Source organism: Diplotaxodon limnothrissa, linkage group LG13 (assembly GCF_057381915.1).
Source record: "Diplotaxodon limnothrissa isolate DT_005_m linkage group LG13, D_limnothrissa_male_GT1.1, whole genome shotgun sequence".
NCBI lineage: Eukaryota > Metazoa > Chordata > Actinopteri > Cichliformes > Cichlidae > Diplotaxodon > Diplotaxodon limnothrissa.
Window position 1 is genome coordinate 6,958,913 of NC_140608.1, and position 13,187 is coordinate 6,972,099.

Consider the following 13,187-nt stretch of genomic DNA (forward strand, 5'->3'; position numbering starts at 1 on the left):
TCATAAGTCATACACTGATTCTGCTTTATGTTGTGTGAAAATATTCAAGAGTAAATCTCACATGATCTGAGAGTGAATGTTATAAATTGTGGCTTTACCTCATGATGTTGCCCGTGCTCATTTAACACCAAAACCTTGTGAAAACAACACACTTCCTGAGAACTGCAAGTTATCAAGTTCATATCTGCATGAGTCACTGGGCTAATTTGAACCCCTGATTTTCAGCCAGTCAATTACAGATTTAGAGTCAGCGTGGCTCCACAGTCATTAATCTGTCTTTATACACCACTTTTCAGCGCAGCTAAAAATGAACTTCTCTCTAATGTTTACCTTTTCACACATACATCACTCAGACGCAGAGTTTAGCAGCCGATGAGTTTTAATGTCATAGCTTTATTGTCAGACTGGCTTGCCCTTCCTGTTTGTTTTTTGGATTACGGCTTGCCTCTGTAAGCACTCCTAGCTGACTCATGCGGTGCAGATTAGTGTTATGGGGCAAAGTCAGCGAGAATCTGAATGGGCTCTGTGAAGGTCATAAACTGACTTGAAGTTGTCAGGGCAATTTCCACTCTGTAATATACAGTAAGTAGTCCGATTTGCTGAGAGTGGAGTGTTTGACAAGTCCTTTAATTGAGGTCAGCCTGGAGGCACCTACATTGCACTTAAACATATCAGCCCTCTTCTATAATCATTACAATGCCTTGTTTATGCATAGAGACTGCTTTTTATTTCTGCTGTGACTTCTCTTATCCTGCACTTTTTCATATATATGACAAATATGAGGTTTCATTTGCACTGCCAGGACACACCTTCTGGTAGTTAAGTATCATATTTTCCAGATATGATGTCCAGTGGAGTGGAATGTAAGCACTTTGCAATGCAAATAAGTCTTTGGGAAAGGGGCGGGGAAGACACGTCGTTGCGCAAGCGTTGCCTTAGAATCAGCAATGCATGCACTCGAAGTAATTACTAAATAATTGCAGCGTGCTAAAGACTAACGCGAGGGGATTTCGGGAGATGATACCAGTTCATACAAGAATGATAGTTTGTCTAAAGCGCTGCCCATAAATAGCCACCTTTTTCATGAAAGGGAAATGTGATAGGCACTCTATTACTCAAGAGGAAAGAATGTAAGTAAACCTTCAGCGGAAGAGTCAAGTACAAACACGGCTTTGTCCTTCCCTATAAACAATATATGAGCACCAGAGGGTGATTTCAATGCAGCCGCAAGTGATCAAAAGCACATAGCAGTAATTAAAGTGCTGCGGTCGTATCAGGGAAAAAAACAACACATCATTTGTTTTACAGCCGGTTAGAAAAACTCAATAATCAGACTAATGCCATTCAGTGCAGCGATGTAACCGGATCACAAGCGCCACATATGGCCACAGCCAATTATAACTATTGCTTTTCTGTGCCAACAACAGCGTAATTCAACACACAGAGGTTTTAAGTGCAATATCACATTATTAAGGATGGAAATGCTCACATGGAAAATTATGCAAAACGCGGAGAGTAGCTAAAACGTGTCAGCGCTGGCTTTTTGCTCTGCCACGCTTTATGACTCGCTCTACTTCTTTCAACATCAGGCTGCATTACAAAATATCTAATAACTATCGTAGCGACCGATCTGAGCCAGTTTGATCCCATGCATTCATTACCGTTTCGCAATTTCCGCCCATATGTCTGCGCTTGACACGCTTTACCCAGAAATGAAATGACAGAGCCCAGGCGCAGGATTGTTGCGGATTTTCCCCTTTATAACACAATTAACCCCACAGAGCGCAGCGGCAGCCTTATTGAGCGCAGCTGGACAAGTGCACATTCAGCAGTTGACACCACAATAGACAAACAGACTAAAAGTAAAACTAGTGGAAAAAGAAAATACCGCTGTAGGTCAGTCCTTTTACTGCTCGCATCAATCATTGTCAGTAACAGTGCCTGTGTTTATAAATGCCCGTGTCACCGGAGACATCCAATGCCAACTCTTAATGCGGTAAAGATGTTAAATTAAATCCTCCCGAACGAGGTGGACTAAAAACACCAAAAAAATTCACAATTATTCATCAGACGATTAATATTCCTACCTCTCCATGAGTGACTGTGCGTCCCTGGGGAGTATCCTCGGGTAGAAAATAAAGTTTGGAGCTTGATAAAAGTTGTTTGCTTGTTCTTTCTTCCCAGAGCAGCTGAAGCTCCGCTATGCAAATAGGATCCTCCGGTTTGCATCTGACGAAGAAAAAGTCTCCGAGAGACAGGATTCTCGGTTTGGCGTCCCGGTTAAATTTAAAGGCTTTATAGAATATATATGGTCCATGTAAACCGCAAGACGAGCCCACCCACTGTAGAGGGGAAAAAAAGGCAAACAGGGAAATATTTACATTGCTTATCAACTCGTTTTCGTAAACAATTTGTAACAAGGCGAAAAAAAACATTTCTAATGTCCCTGCGTTATTACGCATAGTTGGCTAATATCAAATTAGGATCTCTCCGTCTTAAGCAAACAATTAGTATCATGTAACTATTTTTAGATGGTCAACATATTCACAGATGTAGTCATACAAATGCTGTATGTTTAAAGTTTTGTGGATAGGAACATGAGGATACTTTAGAGCAGGTGGCGTTTAGCGCAATGCGAAAATAAAACAAATCGACGGTTGATATCAAACGTTACCTTCAGTGAGTTCGGCTCCATCTCGACGTTATGAATTGATTAAACTCAACACGCTCTCCAAACTTGCTGGCTTGAATGGATTGGCAAGGTCCTGAAAGGGACGTATTTTTCTAGAGTTTAAAACATGGCGTTTCCGTCGTTGAAGCGACACCGAAAAAATATGTTTTCAATTAAATACGCCGCGAGAAACATCGCCCATATTTGTATTCTAATCCGATTAAGAAAATATTTTATAGTGGCCTTTTCGGCACATTTCTATTATTCGCGACCGCTTATTTAGGTAAAATATTAAAGTCCAACTCAAATATTTAAAACAAAATCACTCAGCTATGAAACATAACTGTAAATAGAAAAATAAAAAACAGGATCTGAGCAAAATATTCTGCCCACAGAAGCTGACTTTGTGCCATTATTCTGCGTTTAAGGGCTTTTACGAGACTATGTATCTTCCAGGACTTCTGTAAACGACGTTCAGTATGAAAGCACATTTCTCAGAGTAATGACACTGAAGCGCTCGCTGTGGATGCCTTCAAGAAACAATGTTACATGAAAGTTAATAGGGCTATCAAATGATTCCTCAAAAGGCAGTGTAGGACCCGTGAGGTGCTTTTGCTTTGAGCGGAACTTGGTATGCGCTATGGCTCAGGCTCGAGCAGTGGGTTTAATGCTGGAAATAATGCCCTTTATATATTTTGAAACGAGCATTTGAAAAGACAAAAAAAAAAAAAAAAATTGGCCGAGTTAGAAAGCGGGGCGTCACGAGACAGAATCCACGAGGCGGTCCTTTCTCCGTACATAAATCATATTCAAACGCTAACCTGACCTTGTGCAGACAGCTGGATATGTGTTTGACACAGGTTAACATATCTGAACGATTAAAGTCTCTTATAATTACGTTGATGAATATTTATCATTTTAAACAGTCGGGGATTGCAACCGATGTAAGGAAACCAGTATTAGCTTGTGAATTATTAATAACAGCTATGTTATTCATACCAAGTTACACAAACTTCTCGGTTTCTATTTACATCTGCGGACTCATTGTCCTTTGAGTCCCCGCTGTCTGAATGTGTCAGCTCTATTTTATCGGCTGTCTGGAATTATTCGTATATTCAAAAGTACCGACTGAGTCCACAGCGCTGTGCTGTTCCTCCACCGTCATCCACCCTTTGCCCTGCATTTATCCACCACTCAGATCTCAGACCATGCAACAGCAACACAGGCCTACTTCTGACACCAGCTATTTCAAGCACTATTACGCAATGCGCCTTTTTTTCCAGAAATGATGGGCAGAGAATACAGGCGCATTGATTTCCACCCAGCAAAGTGTATTTATGTCTTCTTAACTGACATGTTGTGTTGTTCTAGTTAAATGAATGCCTGCCTGGTGTTTATCTTAAAGACATACAGAAAGTGATGAAGAATTAGTGGCATCAGGGCTGAAAGATGGTAATTTCCTCCTATTATCCCCCCCACTACCCTGCATTCAAAGAAAAGACAGGACGTTATGCATTAATACAAAAATAGCTGAGGCAATGTTCTGTGACACTCAGATATTTTAAGTACCAGTTTAGAGCAAAAGGTGGATTACACAGAGGCCCATTGTCTTACATGTGGCTGCAGCAGTGTTGGGATTCCTGCAGTGAATCCAATATAAACCGCAGCTCTTAGTGTTATCTTTCCTGATTTCTCCCACAGCCATTTCAGTTGCTGAATCAATGGGGTTGCATTGTTAATGGCAGCCAGCATAATGAAGTCCTTGGTTAATCAATGGCACCACTCGAGCTCTTATCTGGCAATTGCAAGTGTTTTCTTGTCAACAGCTAGAGCCCAGCGCGAGTGCAACATTATTATGCAGATATTGGTGTGAATGAAGCTTCACGTTGAGAGTCTTTTTTGAAAGTAAATGAAAACAGTATGCAGAAAGAGAGAGAGGTACTGGTTAAATATGATAATATATATCAATATATGGGACATCTTAAAATTTTGCAGTAGCAGATGCGGCACAATTCGCTGGAAATCAAAGTTTACAATGTCATCTGCTTCGCTTTATATCAACTTTGTGACGAGATGAGATTTAATAATGGGAATCTGTAAGAGATATTTTTATGCAGTAGTTTAGTGAGTGAACTTGAAACACGGAGAATGGATGGATGGTTAAGATTGGAAAGAATAAGCATCCTCAAAAACTTTCCACAAATAAGTAGTATGAGGAACATGCAATGCATCATTCTGAACACCGAATATTCTCTGGAAAAAACAAAACTATGAGCTCACAAAGAAGCCTGAAACCCTATTGAAAAATGTTCACAAATGAACTCACTAAAAGGCCTTATTGTGGGAAATAAAATGAGAAGCTGGATGAATATGTAGCTCTGGACAGCTACCTTGCTATTTGTTGCCTGTAACAAGAACATACTGTACTAGATACCTGTTAAAGGGGTGAAAGCTTCCTTTTTCCTCAGCACAGGTGTTCCGCATTCACTATAATGAGCCAGCCTCAGTGGGGAGCCACAAATGTGGTTGGAGAGCCACCTCAAAGTAAAGTGAGGTTACAATTTTAACCATGGCAAAGCAATACCACACCAATAGAAAAAAATAGGACATATAATTTCAACCACATGTTGACCTGTCTCACTAATGAATGTGACATTTTTTTTAGAATAGCTCAAGCAACATTAAAGAGAGATTAAATCAGTATTGTGGTGAACCCATCCAGAAGAGAAGTGAATAAAAGTGTATTTTCCAGCAGTATACTAACAAAAAACACCCTGTTTTAAAAGTGGGCAGTGCTTTTTTTAATCCTTTCATAAATCCAATCACGCAAATCCAATCCAATAAAGCATTTACTATTAATGCATGGGAGAAAAAACAAAACAGAGCTAGCTTTTTAGCGCCTTTAAGTTAATTTTCTTAGTCTTCCTTTCCTGCTTTTGTTTTATTTTCAACAACACCAAGTAGGCAACTTGTCTTCAGAGTTAAAAACAAAAACAAAAACAAAAAAACCAAAACAAAACAAAACAAAACAAAACCCTAGAATAAATCCATTGTGCTCCACTTGCTCAGAATCAGGAGGCAGGCATATAAAGTTAAAGAAATAATAATAAAGAAGGTAGTGGATGAACATGGGAACTAAAAATGTAATTGTTTCCACCAGGAGTTGGTAGAGACCAAAGACAGAGCTAAAATGAAAAGAAATACATGACTTACATTCACCAGATATTCAAACGCTACCCTGAATGTATGCAAAATGAATGCTAATGTTGGACATCACCTGGAAACTATAATGTTGCAAAAGGATCCCAATACATTTAGATGCAATTAGTATACATCATAGACTTGTTTCTTTTGCCCCCAAGTGGCCAGAAAAGGTTCTGCATATTCAAATTTGGTTTTTGATCATTATTACAGTTATTAGCAACAATTACCACTGTACATTCATCAATGCACCTAAAATGTCATAAAAATGCTTTTAATTTTACTGACAAATGTAGGTGAAGTAATACTGGATTTATCCCAACTGTGTACGTTTAGACCCAGAATAATCTAATAATATAATACTATTTAATAGAGCACTTTTATTTCTGGACATTTGCTGTGATTGGGTAGATTTTATTTCTAGAAATTATATAAAATTAAGTAAAAGGTACTCCAGGTGAGCAGGAGGTTTTCGGCTATCATCCTATGATAACTTTCTAAATGTTTCTAAAATGTTTGAAAGCTATTTTTGGAGATTGTTCACTCTGGGTTTTTTATGTCTGTAGTACTTCATGCTATAGTGGCCGGGGCTCTTTCTAAACACGGTTTTTGTAAAATGAGGTCACCACGTGTGTAAGTGTTCCCTATGGGCCAAAAGCTGAGGCTACTGAGTGCTTTCTTACTTTACTTGTATCTACATGTCAGTAAAGAAAACACCCTTCCTCCTACCCACTGTTCAAACCTTGTGTTTATTAGAGCCAGCCATTCAGAAGGACAACTAAAAGTATGTCATAGCTAACTGCTGTAAAAATATGGAGCTAGAAATAGGCAGAATAGGCCACTTTAAGTAAATGCACTTAGTGACTTTTTCCATTATTTTTGTAACAAAATATCACAACTCAAAATACCAAAGAAAAAAGGATCATTAAATTGCAAAAAAAACACCAAAAGCCTCCTCATTTACTTAATTAGTCATCTAATAGAGTGTTGGAAATATCCTGAAAGGAGAACTAGGCAGATTTATAAGTAATACACACGTAAATGCACGGGCAAACATCACTTTTACTGACAGTAAAAGCTTTCAATGCAACATTAGGATTCAGATTTCTAATTGTGCTGCCAGGCATTATGAAAATCTACTGATGACTAAAGTAAGAAAGCATCTGAGAAATTAGGCCAACACACTCTATCTCCTACTCATTCCAAATGCACAAATGCATTACCAAGTGGATATCCATCTATCATCAGTGGAAAGCCCTGGAACATTAAAAATCCATCAAGTAAATTTGTCCAGGGGAACGTGTTTCAGTAGTAACTTTACACCTGCGTCTTTGTGCTGCTGTAATCACACGACAATGGCTGCTGTCTGCAGCATGACTTTAGGCAAGGTAAGAGGAGATCTGAGAGATGTTGCGGGGCTAATTTTAGCCTTAGAGTCATTATAAGATGGTGTTACATTTCTCCCCATTCAATCACATGTCGGTCCACCTACAGTGGACAGCACGTAAACAAGAAAGCCGTCTTGTTTATTAACAGGATCACTTTTAATCAGGACTTCATCTGGAGGCTATTTGAGAAGATTTCTGTGTATATAAGCAGGTGTCAGCAGTGTACTCTAGGCTGAATATTAACTGACTTCGCTCATAAATATCTGTGATGCAGTGATATCTTCAGAACATCAAAGGAGCGAGCGCGTGCAGTGAACTGTGTGGATTATTACAGTTCACAGCAGAACAGATATCGTCTTGAAAATATACTTCTCTTCTCTCTTTTAGTTCTTATCGAATATCACACTTGTTTATCTGAGGCACAATACATCATGATTTATGCATAATTTATAGCTTCTGCATTCCACCTTTTCAGTTTCAGTATGCAGCACTGGGGTGCCTTATTTCCCGCAAACCAATTTTTGTATCCATTCATAGCTGCGACACTGATGATACCCAATACTACATATTTATATGCGTGTTATAGTAATTCATAAGGCAAACATTGGAAGACCCAGTCTGAATGACTGTCGTGACAATGAACTAATTGCCTGCAAAACACAATTTCACATTCACGGGCCACTATTACAGCTGAATTGTTTGATAATGTCAAGTGAGTCATTTTATTAAGCGCCACACAAATGTAATCATGCGGCAGGGCAACGTGAATTCGAGTGTATACAAGTGTTAACATCAGTATGGGTTTTAGGTTATTACCACCACAGCAAATGTAAATTTGCCTCATTGATGGAGAGTGCTCAGCTGAATCAGAAATGTGCAAACCACAAACAAAATAGGCTGCTTCATTCCCCTGCCATCTGCACACACATCAGGACACACACACTCCCTCGCACACACTAGCACATACAGACAAACACATGCACACAGACGCACACTGTCGCATTTTATATCTCCCCATCTGAAACCAGGATTAGAACCATGAATAATGTATTTATGTAAATGTCTGATGGGTATAACTATAAAAGATGAGAGTGATTGAAAAGGCATTTTGTTAGATTGAGTTACAGCTGCCAGTGAGTTATGGATGTTTTCAGTGCAGGCAAACATCACTGAATTTAAAAAAAAAAAAAAAAAAAAAAGCTCTAATTTTTGAAGCATAGGGGTCACAGTGTCACCCTCACATCTGAGGAATCCATTAAAACTGATACCTGATCTCAGCATTTAAGATTTGCTTTGCATGTTTCAGAGATCAGTATGGTTATTACACCCAGTGGTCAAACCATCATTGACTATGAAATCACTGAGGACACTGACCTCAGCATTTACCATCTGTGTAATGCATCACTACTGCCTTTTCTGTGAGACACCAATTGTTATAAAACAGGCATAAATGTCAGCAGACATCTATGATCAGATTATTCACTGGTGCGTGTCAGCCTCCCATCTGCTCTTAGAGTTCTGCGTTATGTATATGTCAAATAGCTGTGTGCATATAGCCAATAACAATGCAGGTATTTTACACTGGCTGTTTTCAAGCTTTCTCCTCAGGTATTCTATTTGAATAATAGCTTCAGTTGTCATGTGCGCAACACTGCTGTAATCGGTGTAATCCCCATGATATATCTGGAAACCAGGACGCAGCAATCAGCCTATTCAAGAATGGAGACAAAGGATAAGTTTGGAATTAATGAATGACAACTGCTAAATTGTTCCATTACAGCAGTACAAGAAAGGTAATACAGTATTGTATTCTGAGCTCAGAGCCTGAGCACACATATTAAAGAGAAAAAAACCTCTCAACATTAATAATTTATCTCATTTTATAAGGCAATTTAGCAGTCACTTGAAGTTGCTATGGTGACAGGGGGGTATTTTGAGACAACTAATGACCTATGCAAAACCCACTCACTGTAAACTTCACTCAAGCTAAATGAGATTGCTGTCTGTGCTGTGTGTGATACATGGCTGAGAACTTAATCCCCACGCTATGCTTGGCCTTTTTCTGCACAGGACAAATTAAGGTTGTTAATATCAATGTAAAACATCTGTGGGCTGTTTACTGTACAGGGAATATGAGCCAAGTAGCAACTGGGGGCCAACACTGTGCTGCATAATAGTCTTTTGTTTTGATTGCTAATGCAGAATTCATAACAGTTGTCAGGTTAAGGTCAGAAAAAAAAAAAACCTAGCGAGTGAAAGGAAAATGAATACACATGATATGGTTTGAGTGTAATTCAATATGTTTCACACTAAATCCACTTCAATATCTCTTTATTTTTCGGCTTACGTCAAAGATTCCACATTGGAAAAGCTTTGAAGACTTGCTCTGTTCTAGGGCGAATCATATTTGTCCAATAACTGCTTGGCCTGTTGCAGCTGTCGGGGCTGAGAGAGAATGAGTCATGTGTTACCCATTTAAGTCCAATTTCTCCCATGCAAATGCCTGACATGTGTGACTCTGCAGGGCCCTGGGTTAAAGCAGTATTTCTGAAACGAAGGGAGAGAATTCAGGCCAGAGCTATATGACCATTTAACCACCTGCTTCACCTGTGACCTGTGCTGTTTAAAGAAAGTTTATATTTGGGAAACAATCAGCTTATGTTGTTTCTGACATGCCTCTAAATCAGGCACAGCTGGCATGAAATTAAATGAATAAACAAAAGAGGAATGGACTCAGCGTTTTTGCCTTAAAAGGAGCTCTCTTTCTGGAAAATATGAGTTACATCCAGTGAGCTGTGGTGACTCTATGATTTTGAAACATAACATTTTTCGTCCCCAAAATAGATGAACACACACAGGGTAATGTCTGCTTGTTGTAATCACACCTCTCCAACCTCCTTCCTTCCTTTTTATAAAGTTGTGGTTCTTTTGTCCATTCGCTTAAATATCACAGACTAATAATAAAGGCGGCGCCTTCAGATATGTTTTTTTTTCCTGCTCTTCCTGGAAGCAGTGGTGTTGAGTGCCACCTGTTGGGATACAATCTTAATGACACCGAGCAATAAATCAACAAATGTAAAACAGCCTCTTCAACAGCTGGCAAGGCATGTAGTACACAAACTGTAAGCTAGAGAACCTAAACAAATGAAAATTAGTCTATTTATAAGGCCAGATGACTCAACACTGAACCACAGGAGAATTTCAATGTGGGCCTTTCATGCACAGAGGTTATTCATAAAGAGATATTCTATATATGAGATAAAGATGAAAACCTCATAGGAAATGAATACATATTTACAATGTAAAAAGAAAATCATATTTATCACGCAAACACACACACATATATAGAATTTCGTACACAAGTTTGAATTCATTTAGGATATTCTCTAATCTACACAGGGCCAGAATTATACATCCAGGCTAAAATTATATGTGCACTCACATAATCTTTTAATAAGTGGTGGTGAAAGTTCTGCCATGTCTTTTTAACCTGACAAGGCCAATACCTAATAAGTTCTTGTTAGTGTTCATAATTGACTGCAGCTTGTAGGGTTTTTTTTTGCCAAAATAAAAAGGATTTGTTTGACTCTTATATCAATACTCAGAACAATGGAAAAATGCAAGGAAGGGGAATTGCAGATTTAAACAAGCTGGGAAGGCCTCTTCGAGCTATTTCTAAACAACTGAATATTCTCCAGATCATCAGTTCAAACATTTTACGTTAAATTTAAAGATACTGAAGATGAGGCTTTCAAACTGCAAAAGCTGTCAAGCTCGGTGGTGCTCTGTGGCCATAACCAAAAGCAAAAGAAAACATACAAAAATCCCCTGGCATGCAGTAAGCCTGAGTATTAGGGAGGTGTTGAGGAGCTCCAGCTGATGATCCAGTCTTTGTACTATGTAGCAAATGTGGCTCATTAAATGTAATAACAAAATCTTTTAGAAGAATATGAATAAAACATGTTTGTATATGAAACTTAATAAACTAAAAAAAAACCCAATGTAAAAACTGCACCAGGGTTCATCCAACAAAAGAACGATCTTGACTTCATTATAGCTTTGCTTGGGGTTGTTTTCCTCAGACGTCAGCCACAATAACCTCAAACACCATGCCAGAGATGAAGCAGAAATGTTCAAATAAAGCACTGAAACACAGCTAATGCTTATTTTTTCTATATTTTTGCTGGCCCTGCACTGATGTTAATGCTCCAAAACCCAAAGTTTGCGCAAAACACCTAAAATCATGCATTCCGTATATAGGAGTATGCTTTTACATCACTAATGCAGTGTTAAGTGCCCAATTTCAAATTGCACGTTTAGTTAATAGTCATCACGCTTTCTAGTCTGTAGGCTGTTGTGATCAACAATATTTCAAACACTGATCCACTGTTTTATCCATTTTATTTTATTCCACATGACAGACAAGTTTGTTCTTTGTGCTGAGACAGCAAACAATGCCACTCTGCATGAGCCTTGTAGCTGCACTGATTGAAGCAGCGGCATAGAGGGAATCACTGTTCTGTGATCGGAGACCAGAGCCCCTCGGCCATCTCTGTCAATATCATCTCCACACAGCAAACAGCTGAATCATGAACACCACCCTCACACAGAAATGCAGGGTCACACCAGGCCTGGGGTGTAATGTTGGATGACCTTTCTGTCTCAGTCCACAGAAGGGAGCTTGTTTCCATTTATGAGTGACCGTCTCTGACTCGGTGCTGTAGTGTAGCTGCTGTAGTGAAGCGCAAACGCTGCTGACTGAAATTAGTTTCATTTTGTATCAGTGCCACTTTTGTTTTCTTTTTGAATAATTCTAGGTTTTAATTCTTTGGAAACCAACAACCTGGATAAGAACCACGGTAGTGATTCACAAATACACCAACGGTTTCTTAAGAAACTCAAACCACAGTTTCTTTTCTCTTCCTCTCCCTTTATTTCCCATGCATGCAGCTGGATACTCTCTCCCATGCTTTTTTTTAATGTGGTTGAAATTCTCATTTTGATTTTACATGACGTAAACAGAAGTATGATGACAGACAATTTGGAACAAAGACAGGAAAAGTCTGACTCTTTTCCAGGGTTGCAAACCTTTCTACTGTTTCCTGTCTAATGCACTGACTGGCTAGATTAATGTGAATAGAAATCAACTGAGTATGCAGCCAAATAGAACACAATGACGTGTGCATGTTTTAAACTTAGAAAGCCTGTGCACAGTTAGTCTGACATGTCAATTCCTGCACAGTGAGATAAGATATGTAATTAGAGTACTAAATCACAGTCTTATGTTAGATAAAGTCTAATGACAGATGAGAAGCAAGAAGAAATTAGCTCTTTATACTGATGTATTTCTTAAGATCAAGGATACTGTTGGTTTTTTATTCATTTATTTTTACTTTTTACATATTGGGATGAATCATTGTGCTGACTGAAAAAGATAAAGTAAAGATAAAGATCCCTTTATTGTCGCTGTACTTGGGCATTGTACAACTTGAGCAGAGCTTACGTTTCAGCAGACTAGCATACATACATTCTTACTTGCTTACAGTCATCATTCATTCCACATAAATAATAAAACAGCAAATATGTACTATGATGTAATCTTACATTAGGCAGCATTGGTGGACATTGTACGGGCACAGGTGTAATGTTCAAAATCTGGGTATTATACCCAAAAAACACAAGGCTACTTCAAAAATGGGGCGATCGTGGCTCAAGAGTTAGGAGTTCGCCTTGTCAATCGGAAGGTTGCCGGTTCGAGCCCCGGCTTGGACAGTCTCGGTCGTTGTGTCCTTGGGCAAGACACTTCACCTGTTGCCTACTGGTGGTGGTCAGAGGGCCCGGTGGCGCCAGTGTCCGGCAGCCTCGCCTCTGTCAGTGCGCCCCAGGGTGGCTGTGGTTACAATGTAGCTTGCCATCACCAGTGTGCG

General features: G+C 39.1%; 1 protein-coding gene across 2 annotated transcripts in view; it reads right to left on the reverse strand.

Moving 5' to 3' along the window:
• Positions 1-7,214, reverse strand: part of arid5b (AT-rich interaction domain 5B) — an 81,216-nt gene extending 74,002 nt beyond the window's left edge. Inside the window, exons 1-2 of one of the 2 annotated variants that reach the window (XM_085369710.1) lie at positions 2,675-2,861; positions 2,088-2,342 (exon numbers count right to left, since the gene is read on the reverse strand). In XM_085369710.1, the coding sequence (XP_085225836.1) occupies positions 2,088-2,342; positions 2,675-2,695 (276 nt within the window). In that variant the 5' untranslated portion in view covers positions 2,696-2,861. Of the gene's footprint in view, positions 1-2,087; positions 2,343-2,674; positions 2,862-7,095 lie in introns of those variants that run through there. The other variant, XM_085369711.1, reaches the window with a different exon arrangement.
• Positions 7,215-13,187: the final 5,973 nt, after the last annotated feature.